Raw genomic sequence first — 22,609 nt, 5'->3', positions numbered from 1 at the left:
ATCAGATAAGTCTAGGACATTCTGGGTAACTAAGTTAAATATTAAATTCTTTTACTGTAGAATTATCGGAGTCCTCACTCAGTATGTTCATTGCGAATCTCCAAAAATAGCTTATAGCTTTTCCTCTATTTATTTAACAGATAAATCCTTTTTTTCAAGACATACCTGTTAACATTTCATAGACCAATATTGCCTAGGACAGTATGGGAAGCAGTACTGTAGTGTAATAAGGAAATAATATACTTAAAATATAAACTTAGTCATATACATGATATATTTTTGATTTTCAGAAGTATAAGAAATTAAAGAAATGTTAAATGTCTAGATTTTGATGTCTGGTATAATAATGTTCATCAAGATTTCATGTTTCTTGAGAATTGCTTTGTGAAAGTGAGTGGTTTTTAAAGCTATTATATGTCTGATTTAAACCGAATAATTTTCTATCATATTTTCCTCTTATGTAGTGAAAAACAAAATAAAGTATCGAGCTGAAGCCTGCATTAAAATGCAAAAAACTATTCGAATGTGGCTTTGCAAAAGGAGACACAAACCTCGGTAAGATGCATAGTGCCTAAAGAATCTTACAAAACCTAATTACCCAAGTGTAAAATGGTCAAAGGCATAATGAAGGGCAATTTGTATATGCATAGTTTTCTCTTTTCTCATGTTCTTTGTGAAAAGATATGTTATCTGTTATTTGTATTATTTATTTGAAATTAGTTATTTTTACTTCATTAATACGCTACTTCCCTCATTCTACAAAAGGTTTTGAAGGAGTTTACAAAAATATAGACACTTTTCAACTATAAAAGGTTGAAATAAATTATTGAAAGCTGTTTTATTCTGATTATTTTAGTAACTTGAGTTTCTTGATAAATGTCATATCGACGTTGTTTTTAAAAACATCACACCGATTTTTTAAAAAATTTTTTTATAAGAGTTTATTTGAGCCAAACTGACAACATATGCTAGGGAGCAAGATCTCAAATGCTCCCTTATTAATGTTTTGACCATAATTTTCAAGATTATTTGTAGGAATTATATTGTCTCACTATAAATTTAGTTTTTATTTTTTATTGCTTTTATTATTAATTTACACTTTTTAAACTTGGAGATCTGAGAAACTGATAATCGTTAACACTTTTTCAAAGAGACTAGATAACTCTAAGTTGTGCAATTTGAATTCTCAAAGTTTTCAGTGTAAATATGAAGGCTTAAATCCTGTTGACAGGCATCGATGTCATTTACATCCACATTTGAGAATTTTTTTACCCTGAACAAGTTATCTAAAAAAGAGCATACTTAATAATATGAAAAAAAGTGAAATATTCTGTTTAGTAATATGTTTAGCATTTTATTAACACGAAAAATCTCCGTATAGCATTAAATGATGAAATTATACTCTGATGAAGCATTATCTTTACAGCATCGATGGCCTAGTTAAGGTGGGCACACTGAAAAAACGACTTGATAAATTTAACGAAGTAGTAAGTGCACTGAAAGATGGAAAACCGGAGGTGAATAAACAGGTCAAGAACCTTGAAATTTCTATTGATGCTTTAATGGCCAAAATTAAGGTATGTAGTTTTAACTCAAATGACTTTTTTATAATTTAATATTTTTTGTTATGGTATTGCAATTATATAGGAAAATATCCTTATTTTTTTAATGATACAAAATGTTGTAAACATTGTCTCAATAACAGCAAACGAAACTCATTTATATTACTCTTGCTCCTCTATGTTTGAAAATTTTCATAGCAAAAAAATATAAAAGAACACAATTTTTATGTAATTTCCTCTGTTGCTAGGAAAGATTCTCCATCCCCAAATAGTGACTAAAAAACTGTCAGTAAGCTTTTGGGTAATCATTCATGAGAGAGGATTAATGCAAATTATTTTAATATGTTTCATGTTTTTCTACTTTCAGAAACTAATTTTTAAGTTATAAAAGTAATGTAATATTATTGAAAATTTGGAGAAAATCACCAAAAAACCTCTTAACATACTAACACATTTAACTGTTATTACTGTCGCACATTCCCCTTCCAGTCTTATTTCATACGCATGTATTTTTTCATAGTTCTTATAATGTACATTTAATTTTGTATCCTTATTATGTCATATGCCTTGTTTATGTAATTACATTATCTTCATATAGGCTATATCATAAATTAACTGTTACGAAAAAAGCAATTTTCCTCAAATTTTGTAGGAAAAAAATGGGCCTTTTTTTGGTATTGATTTTAACCTGTTTAATTACTAATGGAATAGAACATTTTTTCTATATACTTTTTTGTTAATTATATTTCATTTGTCTCTTCATATCTTTTTCTGTTATATTTTAGGATCTTAATGGTTTTCTCATCTAGTTTCCTAAGTCAGTGCAATTATGTGGGATATAATATCTTAAAGCGAACCTTTTATCATATTTCCTGTAGTTATTTTATGTAGACAGTACTTAATCTTAGAGGTAGAACAGAGAAAGAAGATTAAGGAAGAATGAAAATGCTTTGGATAAACTCTGATGATTTTACAAATCTGTCAAGAGCCATCCTTGTTTATGTGGCATTAATCAATTAAAATCAATCCAGCCATGTTTTCTGAAGGCTCACTTAGGGAAATCATCCAACAATTTTAGATGTATTTGATAATTTCTCAAATATTCCTTAGATACTCTTTGAACATTATTATTAAAGAGTAGTAAACTCCGGCAAAATTAATCATTCCTTTAAAAATAATTTTTAACTACAGTATGTGACTTTGTAGTACCACCTTAGATATTTGAGTACTTGATTAATAGGAAGTAGATATAAATATTTGTATGCAAATATAACTTTAAATTTTTTTGGCTATTTTAGATGTACAAATAATATAGTAAAGATAATGGGCTTATTGCTTACCAACTTTTCCGGTCTTTGCTGTATATGTGCATATTGTTTTTCTTCACTGTGGTAAAGAAAATTTACCACATTAAATTTACCATCTTAACCATTTAAAAATGTACAGTTTAGTAGTTTTCACTATATTATGCAGCAGAAAAGATAAATTTTTAAGTACATGTTTATTATTTTTTTAAGTCCACTATGATGACAAGGGAACAAATACAGAAAGAATATGATGCAGTAGTTAAAAGCTCAGAGAACCTCCTCAGTGAGTTACAGAAAAAAAAACAGCAGGAAGAGGAAGCTGAAAGGCTGAGACGTATTCAAGAAGAAATGGAAAAAGAAAGAAAAAGACGTGAAGAAGATGAACAGCGTCGAAGAAAGGAAGAGGAGGAAAGGCGGATGTAAGGCATTTTGTTTTGAATTAGAAGCTAACAGAATAGTGATTCTTGGTGGTGATGTTGATTGGCAAATATTCGTATTCTTAAAAGTTATTCTTATTTTAAAATACTATCATCTTGTACCATTTAATGATGGGTATATATTCTGAGAAATGTCTTTAGGCAATTTTATCATTGCGTGAAAATCATACAGTATACTAACAAATCTAGATGGTATAGCCTGTTACACACCTTACCTAAGCTTCGTATTACACCACCATGTATGTGGTTTGTCATTGGCCAAAATGTTGTCATGCAACTCATGACTATAATTTTAGAATAAATTTGAAAGTGGAGAAGAGCTCATTTGTAATAACAAAATGATTTTAACTATAATTTGAATTTTGGTTAGATTCTTATACCTGAGGATTTCTTGTTTATAAAGCAATGGCTTGTATCTTACATTATTTTTATAAGTTAGAAATAAGATACTTCTATCTTTCTGCAGTTTTAAAACTGATAACATTTTAGAGGAGGCATAATAGGGTAGACAGAAAGAATGTAAGTGTTGTTTAATTGGAGGAGTAGAGTGAAGCACATGTAATCAGGGCCTTGGACCTAGGTTTTATAACCAAGTTAATCTAGAGATGTTAGAAGTAATGCAGTGTAATTGTATTTGTTTTGTTTCAGAAGAATTCTGTTGTAGAGTTAGAGTTTAGCTTTTTCAAAATAAGTTAATAATGTATATTGCTAGCAGGTTAATTAGAGTCCCCATTTATAACCTTTGTTTATTAATAGTTAAATTGCCTTCTGAAGGATTCCTTATTTTCTATTAAATTTTTAAAGAGGTTTCTATTTTTTGTTAGGAAACTTGAGATGGAAGCAAAGAGAAAACAAGAAGAAGAAGAAAGAAAGAAAAGGGAAGATGATGAAAAACGTATTCAGGTATGTACTGATTAGACAGTCAGACTGAATTTCTGTCGACACAGACTCTACCAAAACAAAAGAAATGAAAACAAGATCTGGATTTGCTAGGTGAGCTGTTATTGGTTTATCCCAGAGATAAAAAGCAGTTTTGGAAGTGGTTATGGGAAGGGACTTTGGAGATAGGAAGGTGAGTTTAAATCCAGGCTCTGTCAATGTGCAAAATTATAACATTGCACAAGATACAATTGGTGACTGTGAGCCACAGTTTTTTCTCTGCACAATGATTGTTAATAATAGTTGTGAGCATCAAACGAGTTAACACACGTTAAAGCATTAAAAATAGTGCTCAGTTCAATATATAACAGTTTATTGTTATTGTTATTATACCTAGGGGAAAGTCAGTTGAACGTTCACTTAAAACATGACTTTATAATATACTCCTCCAATTAAACAAATTATACAATTTTTTGTAGATACTAGCATTAAAAGGTTAGAATTAAGATTCTCTCCTCACTCCCATTTTTTAAAAAGTCCATGTCTGGGAATAATTGATTATGTATTTGAGTTTCTGTTTGTCTTGTCTTTCATAATTTATCCTGAGCACAGCCAGCATTTTAAATTCCTGACATCTGCTTGTCTGGTTTTGGTGTTAATGTGATGCCTAGGAGACTCATGTGATATTTGGGATACTCATGGAATGGTGGAACTACGGTTTCTCTACCTTCACTTGGATTTGGAAAGAGGAAATATGAATCATTATGTGGAAGAGAATAGAGACTGATAAGATTTCTGGTTAAACAATATACATATTCCTTAGTAAAGAACTCATATGGAACAATTTTAAGTAGTAATGGGAATGGTCAAGTAAACAAGTGGAGACACCTTGGTGAAATGGTTTTCTGTCCTTGACAGGCTGAAGTGGAGAAGCAGCTGGCTCGACAGCGGGAGGAGGAATCCCAGCAGCAAGCCGTCCTGGAGCAGGAGCGCCGGGACCGGGAGCTGGCTCTGCGGATCGCCCAGAGTGAAGCAGAGCTCATCAGTGACGAGGCACAGGCTGACCTGGCTCTCCGGAGGTACTGGGACGCTGGGTGGGGTATAGCGTTCTCTTTGCTTTCTTTATCTCTCTGCCTCTCATTTCAGCCTGAAAGGAATAGGAGAAAATCATATTCCTTAGGTCCTGATATATTTTAAGTAAAATCATTTAAAAATTATTTGTGTCTATTTTCATACCCAAATGAATGAAACAGTTGATTTTATCGAATTGTCAAGCTGTTGACAAATAAAACTGATATTTCAGTTCATGAGTACTTTGTTTAAAAAAGAAATCTCAACGTTTACTCTGAAATTGTCAGAATATTGGATAAAGGGCAGACATCCAATTTCTAAATACCTGCCATTAAATACTGGCATAGAAATCAGTGAATATATTATCATCCAGTTTAATATATTTGAAGATGGGATTTATTATTTTTCTAATGCAAACTAAAAAAATATATATCTTAACATTTGGAATGAGAAATTTTATACAGACACATACCACATGTTGCAGAATAAATAGATTTCTCTTTCTAAGAAGGAAGGTTAATCAGCTTAAAATATTTTGGCTCCTTAGGTTTCTGAATTATCTCTAAATACTCTATTGTAATATGGAAGAATATGGAATTTCTTCTTAAAAGTATGGAAGAATATGGAATTTCTTCTTAAAAGTTGCTAGATTCATTAAAAAAACTTAGAATTTAGAAACATTAGTTATTTCGATTATTTATAAAAACAAAGCAAAACTAGTTTGTGAGGTTTCTTAATATGTAGGTATATATATTCTATATAAATTGTGAATCAAATAGATATATGTACTCATGACTTTTAGAATGTCAGAGCACTCTTTATGACAAAGTTCCATTCCTTCTACCTGTGCTATGTTGGAATGGCTGGAAGTCTTTAAGTATAACTGGCCAGGGGCTTGGCCTGGCTCCTAAAAGAAGCAGACTCTTAGAGCTGCCCTCCCTGATGTGTGTGAGGAAGTTGTGCAACAGACACCGGGCTTTATTATGGCTGAAAGTCACTTATCAAGGACTCATTAATGGAGTCATCATTGGTATTCACGGCCAAACTTTATGCATAAGCATTTGAAGTATTAAGCTATATCCAGTGTCATTCCATATAATATGTAAATGATACTGGCTCATACATGGACTCCTTCCCATCTTCAGAAAGGTATGCCTCTTCCAAATCAAGTGGTCTCAGAGAAAGAGTGGACCTTTTAGGACCTTTAACATAAGTGACAAGTTACCTGTGATTTAAGTTAAGCAGAATTAACTAGGTAGTGGGACCACTACAAAGTAATGAGGAGATAGTCAAGCAGGTATAACTTGAAAGACAGAGGAATTCGTTTTAGTTCTCTTTTGGAACAGGCCTAGGGATGCTGTCCCCTCCTCTGGAACACCCATATATGTCCTTTCTGTCAGCGCCTCTTCCAGGAAGCCTTTAAGGACCCCCAGGTCCTGTGAGCTCGTTCCCTACTGAACCTCCTGGTTATTTCATACTTTGTATTACAAGCATTAGCACTTCATTATAGATAATGTTCTATATGGATTTTTAATGTTCGATAATTTTATCTTACTCCATGAGCTAAAACTAAGTGTTTTTGAATGTTACCTTTTTTTAGCACTGAATTCTTTCTAACAAATTTATGAGTAAGAACTCTCTAACCCTGTTCTTAATATATAGCATGAAAGTGTTCTTGGGTTCTATGATGCGTTAAAAATATATGTAGATGGATTCTGCTGCAATAAACAATTTCAAGTTACTTTTCCAGCTTGGATTCCCATCCAGTAACTTCTAAGTAAGCATTTTTCACATATGTAATATGTTTTAAAATATGATCTTGATCAGTTTCACGTATGATTCTTAATGCACAGTGATGATTTCACATCATACACATACCTTGGAGATATTGTGGGTTCGGTTCCAGATCACTGCAAATAAAGCAAGTCATAATCTAGTTGCGGGTGGAGGGTCTTGCCTTCATTTTGTAAAAATATAACGTTTGTAATGCACAATAAAGCAAAGCTCAAAGCAAGGTATGCCTGTACCTAAAATAATAAAATAATATCCAGATTCTATTAAAAACAAACCTCACAATGTCTGAATTTTCTAATCTAGACGTAATATATTTGCACCTTGATTTTCATTGAATGCCTTTAATTTATTTTCTGCTAATCATTTTTAATGAAGATTTTCAAACATTAAAATTCTAACTGATCTCACATAGATTAAATAAAGATAATGGAAGTCTTAAAATCAGTAAGCAAAGTCACTGAAACATAAATTTGGCACAATCTAGATTTTCACGATTCACAACTGGTTATATTAACGAAAATGTATTCTTTTCACAGAATTGATGAAACAAGATCCAAAATGACACCGTATGTCATTTTCCTTTTTTAGAACTTGATTTAGTCATATAACCTTTTTTTAAAAAAATAGATTGTGGATACTTTTTAGGAGAAATTTCTTTTTATTGAAAAGAATGAGATAACTCATTTTTTTCTTCCCTCCCACTCCCCGAAAAAAATGTGTAATGCTCTTGTTTGGTGCTCAATCACAGTAGTTAATGATTTGGTTTTCTTTGTGTTTTCTAACTTTATTTAAACTTTAACCCATTTTGTTATATGTGTTTTTAATCAATCCTTACATCTTTATAGAAGCATATGTGGAGATATATCAAAGTAAAATAAAGTATTTGAGTCATGGCAGATAGCTTAGTTTTCAGTATATTATGATAACTTATTCCATTAATATCTAAGATAGTTCATAATGATCAAATTCATGTTGAATTATGAAAATCATGTTGAATTTGAAGTTAGAAAATTCTGACCAGCCTAAAGAGAGATTGATAAACGTATTGTCTAGTAGGTAATTTCTTTAGATTAAATTTGTGTTTTTTTACTTTGTATTTGTTGTCCTTGATCATCAGTTTGAAAGATTATTTTTTCTCTGACTGTGCTTCTTGGCTGGACCACTGTCAGTACCTAATTTTAGCAGACGTTTATTACAAAGAAAGAGAAATACAGGAGTCCTCCACTTCCTTATAATCAAAGCATCCAGGTATCCTGGCAGCATTCAGGAAGCTGTGCCCTGAAGCAAACATACCTATCCTCTTTTCTTTTCCTTATTTGTAAGATTTTGAGGTTTACCAGAGTCTGATGTATAGAATTCTCATTCTATGTGAGAAAATGATTAATTATGAAGGAAGAGAGCAAAGGACAGGAAAATAAAATATTAAAGTTAACACAGTGTTGTAGAACATGCTGAACCATTTATTCCATTTTACAGAATTCAATACTGATAAAAGTTACACTCTTATGGGTAATAAAAGTTTTCGCCTTTGGCAAATGTTTGTTCATGAAAGGTCAGAGCACTTCTGATCTTTAATTTAACCAAGTACTTGATGCATTTGAATTTTTTTTAAAGCATGCTTTGATTTAGAATTTTAGAACTTTGAATACATCAGACTCTTATTTAAACTCTGGCACTATAAAATAGACCAGCTTGGTTTACCACCATGATGCCTTGTCTAATTAATATTTACTAAGCAACCCCAGTACAAAAATTGTCGTATAGAATCTATATCCTGCCAAGTTTCTTGTATGCATTTAGAACATCCTGATTATATTCTTTACATAAAAAAAAAATAGCATAGAAGCGTGGCTTTCATGTGATTTTATCTGAAATTCCCTGCTGCAAAAATGGAGTTCAAATAACTTTAACTAGATTTAAACAAAATTTTGCTGCATTTTATGGCTACGTATGTTGAAAAGTTTATTATAGACTTTTACAAAGTATAGTGAATGGTTAATAAATCAGTAATTGTATTGAAAACATAAATTTTTAGTTATACTAGTAGATATTTTAAGTAATTTATATAGTTGTCTTTTATATAACTATGTTGTATTATCATTTTTCTTATAGGGAACAAATGGCGAAAGAAATGTCAGAAATCTTGAGTAGGTTAGTGCAGTGTAATTTGGGAGAAAAGTGTAACCTCAAAATCATATTTTTAAATTACTCTTCATTTCTTGGACCAGAACCTGTTATATGAATTACCTACTCCTTCCACGAAATTTTCTGTATACAAAAATGTCACTTTATCCTCACAGAAAAAGATAACCACTGTTCCTCTAAATCATTTCTCATTGGGGATACCATTGGCATTTTGGATGGCACTGTTCCTTGTTGGTAGTCCTGTCGTTACTTATCACTTGCCCCCACCAACTTGGTTTCAGTAGGGGAACCCTTCCTCTTGTCCTGACAAAATGAGTATTTCGAAACTTCGCCTGGGGGCGGGGCTGCCCCCTGGCTGGTGACCACTGTGCTGCATTGGAGGAGGGGGAAAGAGAGGAAGAGTTTGGTTCCTGAGGGCTGCTACACCATAGTACACGGTTTAAATACCACTGGTATAAAAATCGAGCCAAAGAACCAAAGGGGTCTTCCCAGCAGGATCTGGTCCATTACCTGTATAAGTGGATATGAACCAATAACATTTTAACTGCCAGTTTTGAAGGTACAGAGTTAATTGAAAGTGTAAAATTAATGTATTTTTAAAAATCAAAAGTCAGTTTTGCTACTACCTTACTGTATTGTTTACATGATTGTCTTTATAACAGTCTAAATAATCAGTAAATTACACCTTTATTTTATTATTTTAACAACTCCAGGGATCGGGGGTGGGGAGCACTTAAATACATTTCATTCATGTACTTAGGTTGCTGAATGTTTTTTATTTTATTTTATTTTTTTGAATATTTTTTAGCAGGCATATTTTCATTTGAGGAAATATGAATGCAAATATTAAAACTATTTTAAGCAATAACAATTTGGATTCAGTGTTGTTATTTTTAAAAGGATCAAAAACACACCTTATATTTATTGATACTTCATGTATTTTCTGACAAGCTATCAAACTGTATATTATATAAATTCACTTTCTCTTTCAAAAGAAAATAGAACAACGAAAAACCCATAGTAATTTTCATTTGCTCTCCTGGAAAAGACTCTTTGAAGAGCTCAGAAGAAAAGATAATTTTTTGTTAGTTTATTGAATGGTAGTTTAGGGATGTAGAAAAGAAAAAGAAAATAAGTATTTGAATAAATGTTAAAGCATAACTTATTGTTAGGGGTAATAGACTTTGCTGCCACACAGCTGGCTCTTTTTGAGCAAAGCAATTAAGAAAAAAAAGCTATGTGGAAAATTGCCAGTCCCACAGCTTATGAAAAGTGTAGATTTTGCAATAAACCTAAAACAGGTTTTAACCACAAAAATGCAGGAAGGACTAAATGGCTGCACATTTTTTTAGCGAGGCTTATAATAATTTTAGGTATGTAGGCTGAAGTATGCTACATTTTATTCTCTAAAATGAAGCATAAATAGGTCTTTTAAAGAGGCAAAAGTACCTTATTTATTTTGTTGTTAAGCTTAATATTGAAGGAATAATTGCTTTTAGGAAAGATATTTATTTAGGAAGAATAATATCATTAAATGTCTATCATTGACTGTCAAGATTGCTGTTGTCTTTCAGAATGTAAAATGATGAGAAAATAGGAATTCATATTTGGATATTGTCCCTCTGTAAGAGGAAATGTTTTCCAAGTAGTGAATGATAAAGGTGAAACTCCTTGTCTGATACCTGAGAAGCAATATTTTAGTTCCTTAATATTTAGTTCTTTTAATATTTGTACCATCTTCTTTTCATGTCTTGAAATGTGATGATTAATACTTCTTTTGTTATATTGAGCTTAAAAATCCACTTAAAGCTTATTCTGCTTGTCTGCTCTTGGGCTAATATGATCTGCTGCTGAAAAATAATGTTCATTATTACAGGAAAAAAATTCTTCCCATATTTTCTGAATATTTATTTCAAATTATGTATATAGAAACGTCTTAAGCCCCGAGTAGCACTGCTATTAAAGAGTTGAATTTATCCTATTTTATTTTTAAACGTATTATTTTAATATTTTATATATTTTTTTAATTTTTAAAATTTATTTCTTCTTTTCCTACTCAAATGTTCCTACTACGCAGGGCAAGATATAATACTTGTGCCCTTTGAAATCGCTATTACCTGCCTCATGACCTAAAACTTCTTCCTTTAATTTACTAGTTGTTATATTATTACTTACTAAATATCAGGATGTGATTTTATCTGCTTATAGAACTTTTCTAAGTGTTCTTTAACAGCGAAGCTAAAAAGTCTCACACGTTTCCAGAATCCATCAGCTCTTCAGGCCTATCTTTAATGACTAATGCAGTGGGTTGCAGTTTAGCCACTCACCTGTGGACCCTGTAAACATCCAGGTGCTCAGGGAGATTCTGAGCCACTAGATATGGCTGGGGCTTGACCATCTGTAGCTCCCAATAGTCTGTAGGTGATTGTACTGTGTGGCCTAATGGCTCATAAACTCTTAATGTGCTTCTAATGATATTTTGAATATGTTAAGGATTTTTTTTCTGATTTTGAGGAAAAATATGTGTGTGTGTGTGTGTGTGTGTGTATAAATGTATTTTTTTAACTTTAGATGTTCATCTTTCCATCAGTAAGAACATCGAAACTGAAATCTGGGGGAAATTCATGGTACTAGAATTTTGGAATCAGAAGTTCTGATTGAAAACCTAATGTGGCTATTAAATGGCATACCAGACAATTTTAATTTACCTTGGCATCCTATAGTATACCATTTTTAATCTCACCTGTCAAAGATACAAAAATTATTATGTTTTTCTAGTAGTTATTTACAGTTCTTAAACTTTTACTCACTTTATTGCCTCTTTAGTCAATATTCATGTTTCTAGTTAAAATATGCAAAAATATGTAATAATTACAGAGGTCCTGCTGTACAAGCCACCAAGGCAGCTGCTGGTACCAAGAAACATGATCTTAGTAAATGGAAATATGCAGAACTACGTGATACCATCAATACTTCTTGTGGTAAGTGTCTGGAGAGGATGAAAAATGGGAAGGCGCCGTACCTGACAAGTAGTAAAGTAAATACCCAGATTGGGGTGGGAGTTTTAAAAATTCGCTGTAAATGAGTATAAGCCATTCTCTTTGTTACTGTTACTTTGAAATGAAGACCTAATTTACTCACAAAGTTAAAAAAAAAACATTAAATTAAATTCATTTTGCCTATGTCTTGTCTAGGTCAGAGAGGAAAAGCATAGAGAAATTATAGTTTAGGCTTATTAATGACTGGCTCTTCTAATGTTTACAATACTTATATATCAAAATCTTTTGGTCTATGAATGCAAAGTAAAAAATGTCAGTGCAGTTCTTTATTTTTAACATGATTTTTCTTCCCACAAAAGAGAGGAAAACATAATATCAAGAGGAACCCACATAGTTGTGGTCTTGGTTAAATCATAATGTTTCAATTCAGGACACTATGACTAGGAACTAAAGTATAATTGTAGAGAACTTCTCACTAAGTTTTCTCCCACATCACTGCATAATTACAAACATAAAAAAATGTGTTGCATGTAAATCTAGCTTGCATTTGAGCACGGTGAGCTTTTTATTCTATTGTCATGGCCCGTGACCTTGGACAAGCAACTTAACCTCTGTGATTTAAATTCTTCATCTATAAAAGACTTATTTAGTCCAGGGTTCTTGTGTGGAACAAATGCTTTAAGATAGTAATATTGCATAAGAAAATGCTCTGTAAATATAAAAGGTAATATTACCCTAAAATGTTCATCTTTATCAATAATTAGCTAACTTTTGATTTTGTGCTATTAATTGAAAAAACTTTATATTACATATGTACTGTAAATATATAAATGTTTATGCCACAGAACAGTTGATAGACAACTAAATTAGAATGTTTCTTTTTTTTCTCTCTCTCTCTCTTTTAATGTAATTGATAGATATTGAGCTCCTGGCAGCTTGCAGAGAAGAATTTCATAGGAGACTAAAAGTATATCATGCTTGGAAATCCAAGAACAAGAAGCGAAATACTGAAACAGAGCAACGTGCTCCAAAGTCTGTTACTGATTATGGTAAAAACAAATATGTACTTTCGACTGTTCCAATGTGTATATATATATACACCTATATAAAATACATGTAACTATACAAATGATAAATTTTTTCTTACTGTAAAACTGTGATCCACTGAACCTAACACAGTAATGATGGCTTATCTTTCATAGTATTTTTTTCTATTAAATACATCCTTAAAATCATATTTATTAAGTATTGAATTAAGATAGATTCTAGAGGTAAGAATATTCTTGTCTGTACAAAAGAGGTTGTGCAATAATGTTGTCAATACATATATGTCCACATACACATATACACACAAACATGTGCATAAAGATTACATATGAAAATGTAAGTATTACCACGAAAAAAAAAGAATATTTTCTGCAAACATTACTTTACAACACTGTGAAAACATGAGTGAGAAATAGTACCTTCTTTTGGAACAGAGTTTTGCCAAGAACAAGATATGATTTTTTTGAGATCCAAAAAAATGAATCTTGTTATTTTGATATGCAAAAGACAAAGTCGTATACTTGAATTTGGAAAATAGAGTAGGGTAGAGATAACCTCGTGAAAACATGCACTAGTGTTAATGTAAATTAAGAATATCCAAATATAGAGGACAACCTGGTGAGGCCAGAGGGGAGAGGGATTAGGGGGCTGGGAGACTGGGGTGAAGGGTTAAGTACAAATTAGTAGTTGATAGAGGGTCGCTGGGATGGGTGATGCAGTTAGCATTAATGTAATGGCTAGGTGGAGAGCCAGAGGAGAGAAAGAGCAGACGGGTAGATTGTTTCATGAACTATAAATGTCTAACTAAGGTACTGTATACTTGAAACTAATAAAGAAAATACTTGCGATATACAAGTTGCAATTTCAGTCTTAAAAGCAATAATTGGAGTTTCATTTGTTCAACTTGCTACCTTTAAACAGGCAAAATTTATTAGCTTAATTCTGGTTAACATCAAAGTGACAGTGTATTTAATGTCATTTTTTAGCAAGGGGCATGTATAGTCCCAAGCACTTGTTAGTATAGTTTAGCAGTGCATGACCCAAGTTGACTTAGAAAATGAACTCTCACTTCTATTTTACCTTCCTCGCCTTCCTAGCAACTACAGGCAATGTTTGATTAAAGTTATTTAAATGGTGGAATTTTAGTGTTTCTAAGTCATTGCAAAGAATAGATTGAGTGAAGGAAGTAGTAATAGGAGAGATGTTAGTGCTAGTGATAAGTGATTGTCAGTCAGAATATAATGTTCAGGAAGGGCAGTGAGAGGTCACCTGGGATTAAGAAATGGCAAGTGCAAGGCCCTCTCAACGTTGATCTTCTTGTGACTACCACTTTTCTTCAGTTTAAAAATTTGTGTCTGGGAATTGAAGACGACAGGGTGATTTTGTTACCTTTTCACTGTACCAAGTTTCCAACCACCGCTACCTTTGTTTTGTATAAATGGCAGTGGGCTATTTTTCTTTTTTTTTAACTCTGATATTCTAATCATGGCCTTTAGCTGATAGGCTTTCATTATGTTTTATTTCAAAATTCTGAACGACTGCACTTTTTAAAAAAATTAATGTTGCACATATATTTCGAATGAATATACAAATATTTCTTGTATTTTTAAACCAAACATTGATATCATACTCATCTAGCTTTGCCCCAAAAGGAGCAAATAATACATGTCTTACTTTGCTGGTTCTTATACTGTTTCCTTTTTTTTTTTAATATATATACTATTTGGATGAACAGAGTAGCTTATTTAAGAAAATATCCCAAGAGTCCCATCTAGGTACATGAACAAATTTAGAAATTTTATGTGAACATACTCCACATATATATCACCTTCAAAGAAGGTGATTATGGGCCATTTTCAGGACAAAATGTAACTTTCGCTCTGAAGAGTACTCTCATTTTGTCCTGTTATTTTTTGTCATGTAAAATTCATTCCAACACAAGAGTGCAGGTAAAAGGAAAGGTGAAGAGCACCAAGATGCTTAACAGCTCAACTGAGAAAGTTCTGTGCTGAGATGGTTTCCTAATGAGGCAGCTGATCAACCTTTAAAGAGAACTGCTGTGTAGGTTAAGATTTGAGAGGATTAGAATTCATTAATTTCAGAAAATAAAATGATGACAAGTTATGATTAACAAAAATATAATGATATTATGTTTAAGAGTAATACATTGGTAAATCATGGTAAATTCTTGTAATTAGGAACTGAGATCCTTAAACCTTCTTCCTGTGTGCTATACTGCATGACCATGTTCTCATTACATTAACTATGGGAAGAGATTTTCAGAAATAATTTGGAGGGGGCAGTGGAAAATTATCCAATAAAGATTTACAAAACTTAGTTGTTTAGTCCCTAAAATAAAGATGGCATGTGTTTTAAGATTTAGACAATTTGGAGAAATTTAAAACATAGTGGATATATGTAAACATGGCAGTGCTTTTTCTCTAATACATATAATTTTTTGATAAATTTAGAATTTATCTTCTTTTTCTATAAAAATTCTAGTAATGTTTTAAAGGTACTATAATGCCCATTATTAAGTCATTGGATATTACCATGTCCCAAATTACAAATGAAATACAATTTTAAAATTTTGCTTCTCTTTATGTATCTATCAAACAGAATTTCCTAAAACTTAATTAAAATTTTTTTGTCTTTTTTTTTTTTTTTTTAAATAAGAAAGAATCAAGAAAGCATCTACTTGTAGGTAATTCTGAGAGTATTTGGCTATGTCTAGGACATTTACTTCTTAGTCACCACCTCATTTGATGAGAAGGCATTATAAATTAGAAGAATGCTCACTTAACAGTTTTGGCATTTTTATCTTCAACATTAAATATTTGTTCACAGATTTCGCAGTATTTTTGAACAATTCACGTAAGTCAATGGGTGGTAACTTACGAGCTAACTGGAAGATGGGTTAAAAATACTTTATAAAATACTAACTTTTATTAAACATTGTTTTGCTACAATTTTAAATGGAATTCTAGTACATTAATGTTGGTTTGTCTGTACTAGATATTTAATTTGAGATGATGCTTTCATTTGGACCACTCTAAAATATATATGCAGAACTAAATTTAATTAATCTGTTGTTTTATCAGATTACTTCCTTTAAAAAATAACTAGCATTTTAAACCGTGAATATAAACAATTCTTATTGTAGCAAAACTCTCTCTTAATAAGCAGCTGATCTTTTAGAATAAAGACTAACTTTAGGTGCTGGTTTCACAAACACTATGATGGTATAAGCATTTCTGTCCAAAAAGATTTGAGTTTTGTATGGTAATACAAATAACAGCTTTACTAGGATACCACCCAGTAGAAAGAGGAGATTATTCTATTACTTATAGCTTCTTATGATGTACATTTTTTTTTTTTGATAATTTAAAAGCTCTGAGTCATCGTAATGTATAGTAAATTTCTTCTAGAATCAGTGAAACAACGATTTGGACATAGAGCAGGTCCTAAAATAATTTTGTTTAATGTCATTTCGTTATAACATTGATGAAATGCCATGGAAACTTAACTCTTATTGATATCAGTTAGCCTATGGTAAAATTGGTTTCATTATATGTCATTTCGCTTAAAGTCACTGAACCTTTTAACATTAAGTAAGGACTTACTGTAATGCCATATTTATTTGCCAGCTGGTTGGACCTGATTTTTTTTTTTTTTTAAGCGCATCTAGTAATTTATAGGGCTGTGTTTGAAACTTATTTCACACTTTTGAAGATAGCATGATTGTATGTGAAAGAAACAATTGTTTAATAGAAGATTAGTTATAAGCTTTTAACATCTGTATCTTTGTAGTTTTCCAGATGGATATGTGTTTCCAGGCTTCCCTAATATAATTTTAGTTCTCGCATTAGTAGAAAAAGCTATCAAAGAGTTTATGTTGGGTGTCTTAATTTTACCCAATATATTAAGTTACAGGAGACTATTAATTTAAAGAAAAGAGTGGGTTAGTTTCATGGGTGGTGATCAGTACCCTAGTAAGTTTCTTAACAATTGGACATTGAATTCTAATTCACTGCTTGAGAGAGAGGGAAAGGTTTTTAATATTTTATCATTTTAAAATTTCTTAGTTTTGAGTTAGTCTGTTTTTTGCAAAGTAGGTAATTTTTAAAATTTAAAATGGAAACACTGAACTGTAAGTAGTTTTGGGGGAACAGGAACAAAAGAGTACATAAGCTCAGCTCTGTTAACATGCTAAAGGTGATTTGGCTTTTTAGTCACTAACAAAACTGGGCCTCTGTTTCATTCTTTCCTAGGCATATGTAGCTTTGCTAACTGCTTTTGGCTTTCTCTGGTTTACACAGAAATAAATTCAGCCTCCATAAAGCTTTTGCTATTGGTATAAAAAGTAGAATAAGAGTATTTTCATCCTTTCAGTATTTGGAAATTCTTACAAAAGCCATGTGACTGTTCTTGACTTATACATATTATATATTTTTTCACTGACATACTTAGCTTTTCAGTGAGATTCTTAACAGCTGTAAGTGGTTGGTCCACTTTGAAAGTTGTAAGTATAAAGTGTATTAAACAGATCTACCAAAATTGTTCTGCTAAAGATATAAAATCATTGTCCCAGAGAAATGTATATATTTGCAGATAAAACAAAAATCCATCTGTTTAGTAATGAAAATTGAGCAAGGGAAAAAAAGATTAATATGAGGACAATGCCCAGAACTATCAGAAAAGCAAAGAATTTTCTTCTACTAGCAATAAGAACCAAATATTATGTACTTTTCACTTATTTCAGTGGATTTTTATTCCAAGAAAAATCTGATTTCAGAGTAAGTAAATATCTCTGAGGGAAAGTTCATGCTTACTGTTAGTTTTTTGTTGTTATCATGAACTAGTTTAAATATTATTAGTAGTAAAGTATTTGTATTATCTTGGCTATTTTAAATCCCAAAGTTGACACAAGGGAAAACTTTTATGTCTTCCACTTTTTTGAGGAAATTGTGATTAAATTGATAAATATATGTAATCCTTCAGATTGAGAAATTACTATTTGTTTTATAAATAGTCCCATAAAAGTTATTCTTCAGCCCTCATTCGAACACTCTGGAGGACAAATATAAATGTAGTGAGTAATACCAGTTTGCTTTCCTGCCACGTGAGTTTGTTTTAGGTTACTGATATAGTCATTTGTAAGAATCTGGTAGGGATTGGTTATTGTTATCGTGGCTGACGTGTTGGGGTGTGTGCAGGCTCTGTGTGTGTGTGTGTGTGTGTGTGTGTGTGTGTGTGTGTTTGCTTCCAATGCAAGGAACATTTTAAGGAAAGAAAATTCTAAGAAATCACACCGTGAATTGTAGTCATTTATAGGCAATTAATATTTACATTTTGTTTTAAATTTACTTTTAGGAACCCCTCTTATTCCTTTTTTTTAAATATTTGTGGTGCATTTTAGGATTAAAATCTGTTTTTGTTATCCCTTGGGCTGCTGGTGTAACTCTCCTTGTTCTGTGTAATAGCTCAGCAGAACCCAGCTGCTCAGCTTCCTGCCAGGCAGCAGGAGATCATAATGAACCGAAAGCAACGCTTCTTCCGCATCCCGTTCATCCGCCCTGCTGACCAGTACAAAGACCCACAGAACAAGAAAAAAGGCTGGTGGTACGCCCATTTTGATGGACCATGGATTGCCCGGCAAATGGAACTGCATCCTGACAAGCCACCCATCCTTCTTGTGGCTGGTGTGTATGATTCACATGAAAAAATTTTAGAAAGCAAAAAAGGATTATAAACTCTCTGAATGAAACAGACTAACATATAATATAATACTTCATTAAATTTTAGGGTCGAGGGATGGAGTTTTGCAGTTAAATCACATTTTCAGTTAATTGGGGATTAACTTATTCAAAATGTGAAATCGCTTGGGTTAATTAGGTCCTTATAGAGCACATAGAAACTTGTCTGTGCCCTAAGAACCTTTTTGTTGGTGCTGAGTCAGTTAATTTATAATGGTTTAAGGAAATGTAGCTTTTTTATTAACCCTCATAATTTATTTGATCAGCTGTAGTGTTAATACATTTTGAAAGGGTCCTTAGTAGAAGACAAATTTAAGTTTCTGATAACTTTATTAAACAGATTTCAGTCTTAGAGGAAGAAAATAAAGTTTTAAAAGTTCTCGGATCTATGCGACTTGGTAGATATTTCAGAAATAAAGTTTATAATAAATGGTTCTGAAAGAGATATGGTAATTCTCTGATATCTCATCTATGCAGGTAAGGATGACATGGAGATGTGTGAGCTGAATCTGGAAGAGACAGGCCTAACTCGAAAGCGTGGTGCTGAGATTTTGCCAAGGCAGTTTGAAGAAATTTGGGAACGATGTGGAGGCATCCAGTACCTTCAGAATGCAATTGAGAGCAAGCAGGCTAGGCCTACATATGCGACGGCTATGCTGCAGAATCTGTTAAAGTAAATGCTGCTCACTAACCTTACAGCTGGGAGCCCTTGCCATGGTACTAGGTAGGGTGTATGCCCCACAGGTGTAACCATTCCACAATCATGTTAGTATTACTTATACAAAATGAACAAATTTGATTAATCATGGCTTTTTGTTAATTTAAGGTTAATTATGGTAGTGATTTTGGGACTTAAAAGTTATTTTTCTGTATCTAGCTGTAACTGTTCAATCTCTCATTATTCTAATACTTGTTACACTTGGACAGATTCTGACATGTCTCATTCTTTGCCAGCTGACAACTTTAAGTCCATCATAATTTTTCTCTAGGAAAAGAAATTTTAAAAAAATTCAAAATATTTGATTTTTAAGGATGGCACAGTACAATATAACTGGAATAATGAAACCTTAGCTTAAATTTTCTTACAAAAATTAGGACACTTAAAAAGATCAAGGCACCAATGTTTTGATCTGAAAAGCTATGTACTTTCTTTACTCTTGTGGAAATTCATGGAAAATTCCATCAAAGGTGGAAATTTTTAATTTATCCCCCTCCATGCAGTGTGTCTTAGTTTGAGTAAAGCAATTTGCCTGAAGTTCTAGCATTCTAGAAAGAGCCTTAATTTAACTGATGTACTTTGTGATAAGGAAGGTACTCATAGTATCTTACACAGATATGTTTTTCTTTTCTATCACATTATGTTATAAGAATATTTTTCTTATATTCCCTGGACAAATAAGGAAATTCAGATCATTTAAATGCTTAAAGGTTTTGCGATAACTTTTGGTTCGTTTAGAAAAAGAAATAGGTTTTAGGTGGCATTGTGGCTTAACTGGACTGAATTCAAATGTTCTTTCATCTTCATCTCAATTGCAATTTTTGTATCAGAATCTTTTCCAAGTTATTTCATATGATTTAAGCTAGTGTTCTGCTTCAAAACATGCTTGTTTTAAAAAAAATTCCTAATGTCTCTTTTGGCCTTTGAGATTTTGGTAACTGTAGAATTGTTTTATAAGCTTTGTAATTCAAAAGCCCTTGTACTTAGTAATTGCTTGTTTCATGTAATTGCTAATTTAAAAAGTTTGCCTTGTGTGCTGTTAGTTTTGATCAAATGTCAGCAATTTCTAGCCTAATATTTATGACTTTCATATTAGAAATTTAGAGACAAAAATGCATCAAGGAGTTATGTTGACATAATCCTAAGGAGACTTATTTGTATTTTAGAATAAAATTAGAAAATAAAATTATTCTCTGTACTCTTTTTTTTTTTTTCTAATTTTTAAAGACACTAACCTTTGAAATGAATTTTCATTGATTTTTTTTTCCCCCTAGAAAGAGTATCTCAATTAGGAAAATAGTTCCTAGCTGATTAAGATTAGTGCTTGTGAGCCACAGACAACTGTTTTCAGAATTGCTTCTCATAATGTATGTCTTAATACAGAAATATTTATTTATTATGATACTGTGCAAATGATTGTCTTCTGTTAAAGAAATTAAATGGTCCTGTCTGTGCTACTGAGAATGTGAAAATGATTATCTTTTCATAGGCTCACCAACCGTTGAGTCATTTGGTCTCCATGACTGGTGACAGAATGTCTGATTACTGAAAATAAATGACCTGTTCTCTCTCTTCGCATCACTCACATTTAATTGGTGTTTTTATTTGTATAGGGTAGTGAAAAAAATATTGTTTCTTAACTAGTAACAGGTAAAGCCCTTGAAGAAAATTCAGTAACCAAATAGTCCTGTTTAGTACTGTTTTCAGAAACAGTTTTATGTATTTTCTAGATACATATAGGCACTAGATGGAAAACTAATCAAATAGCTTAAAAGTATTATAATGAGAGAACTTAATATTCTGAAGAAATTGTAAGAAATGTATCACAGAAAAGCGCTATTACAAATCTTCAGTTTTTTTACTTTAATAGCTAGTAAAATTATAGTCTTAAGCCTTTTTTTTTTTTGCTAATTATGTCACACAGCTGTCCTAGAACTTATTTTAAAGTAGTCTCCTGAGTTAACTTTGACTACCAGGAGAACTGCCCCAATTCAGATAGACTTACAGTAACCTACCTACATGCAATAGATGCACATACACACAGAAGCCCCTTTGCTAGAGAAATTTAGAACCCTGTCAGCCTTTAATGGAAATAGCAAAATTAGTGTTCTAAAAGATGTTGATGTAGGTGCTTTACAATGATTCCAAACCCACAAGCACTAGGTAAAAATGGTAGGAATCAAAAGTAAATTCATATTTTAATCATTTTTATTGAGATTTAAAATTAGAAGTTTAAACCAGCTAATCTCTTAATGCTTGTCTCAGTACCAATTCCTTCTTTAGGGGATGCTTTGCAAAGGTAGACATACATAAACTATTAAAAATGAGAACAAAAAATACTTTCACATTCAATTCAATTATAATTCCTTATTCCACTAACACATTTGAGATATGTATTATGAGCTGTGGGTATGCACTGAAAGTTTCTGTAATACACATATGTCAAAAGAACAGTGTGTTTTACTGTAAAGTTGAGTAGGTGGCACCCTCTCAAAGAATTATATGAGGAAGAGATAATGCATGTAGGAGCACAAGCCCACACAAAAGACATTGAAGTATAACTCGAATTCTGCTTCCTATAAAGACTTCTTATAGGTCATTCTTTTCAGTAACACAGTGAACCCTTTTATTTTGCAAGCAACCAAGAAGTCATCTGAAGTGGAAAATAGGGGGTATTTGCAGAAGCTTAGAGAACAGAAACTCACATGGAAGAATAATAATGAGGCTTTATTGTTTGTAGAGCTTTATTAATTGGATTTTTTAAAAGATATTTTTATTCACAGGTTATACTATGGTTCTCAGGGGATCCAAATACATAGATTTTTTCTTTTTTTTTTTTTTACCTAAATATCTTAAGAGTACTTGAATCAGTAGGATAAATATGTATTGAATGA

At 31.9% G+C, this 22,609-nt stretch overlaps 1 protein-coding gene across 5 annotated transcripts in view; it reads left to right on the top strand.

Moving 5' to 3' along the window:
* Window positions 1-21,296, top strand: part of MYO6 (myosin VI) — a 139,385-nt gene extending 118,089 nt beyond the window's left edge. For 2 of the 5 annotated variants that reach the window (XM_015600453.1, XM_015600454.2), the window contains exons 24-35: window positions 465-555; window positions 1,427-1,577; window positions 3,080-3,288; window positions 4,131-4,209; window positions 5,104-5,264; window positions 7,007-7,033; window positions 7,587-7,616; window positions 9,163-9,201; window positions 12,073-12,176; window positions 13,112-13,243; window positions 18,725-18,943; window positions 19,475-21,296. In XM_015600453.1, the coding sequence (XP_015455939.1) occupies window positions 465-555; window positions 1,427-1,577; window positions 3,080-3,288; window positions 4,131-4,209; window positions 5,104-5,264; window positions 7,007-7,033; window positions 7,587-7,616; window positions 9,163-9,201; window positions 12,073-12,176; window positions 13,112-13,243; window positions 18,725-18,943; window positions 19,475-19,674 (1,442 nt within the window). In that variant the 3' untranslated portion in view covers window positions 19,675-21,296. The remainder of the gene's footprint in view (window positions 1-464; window positions 556-1,426; window positions 1,578-3,079; window positions 3,289-4,130; window positions 4,210-5,103; window positions 5,265-7,006; window positions 7,034-7,586; window positions 7,617-9,162; window positions 9,202-12,072; window positions 12,177-13,111; window positions 13,244-18,724; window positions 18,944-19,474) is intronic. The other 3 variants (XM_025042704.1, XM_015600455.1, XM_006926371.2) reach the window with 3 other exon arrangements.
* The last annotated feature ends 1,313 nt before the right edge of the window (window positions 21,297-22,609 follow it).

Source organism: Pteropus alecto, unplaced genomic scaffold (assembly GCF_000325575.1).
Source record: "Pteropus alecto unplaced genomic scaffold, ASM32557v1 scaffold7, whole genome shotgun sequence".
Lineage (NCBI taxonomy): Eukaryota > Metazoa > Chordata > Mammalia > Chiroptera > Pteropodidae > Pteropus > Pteropus alecto.
Note: the sequence above shows the minus strand (reverse complement) of the source record. Positions and strands in the feature narration are given on the sequence as shown.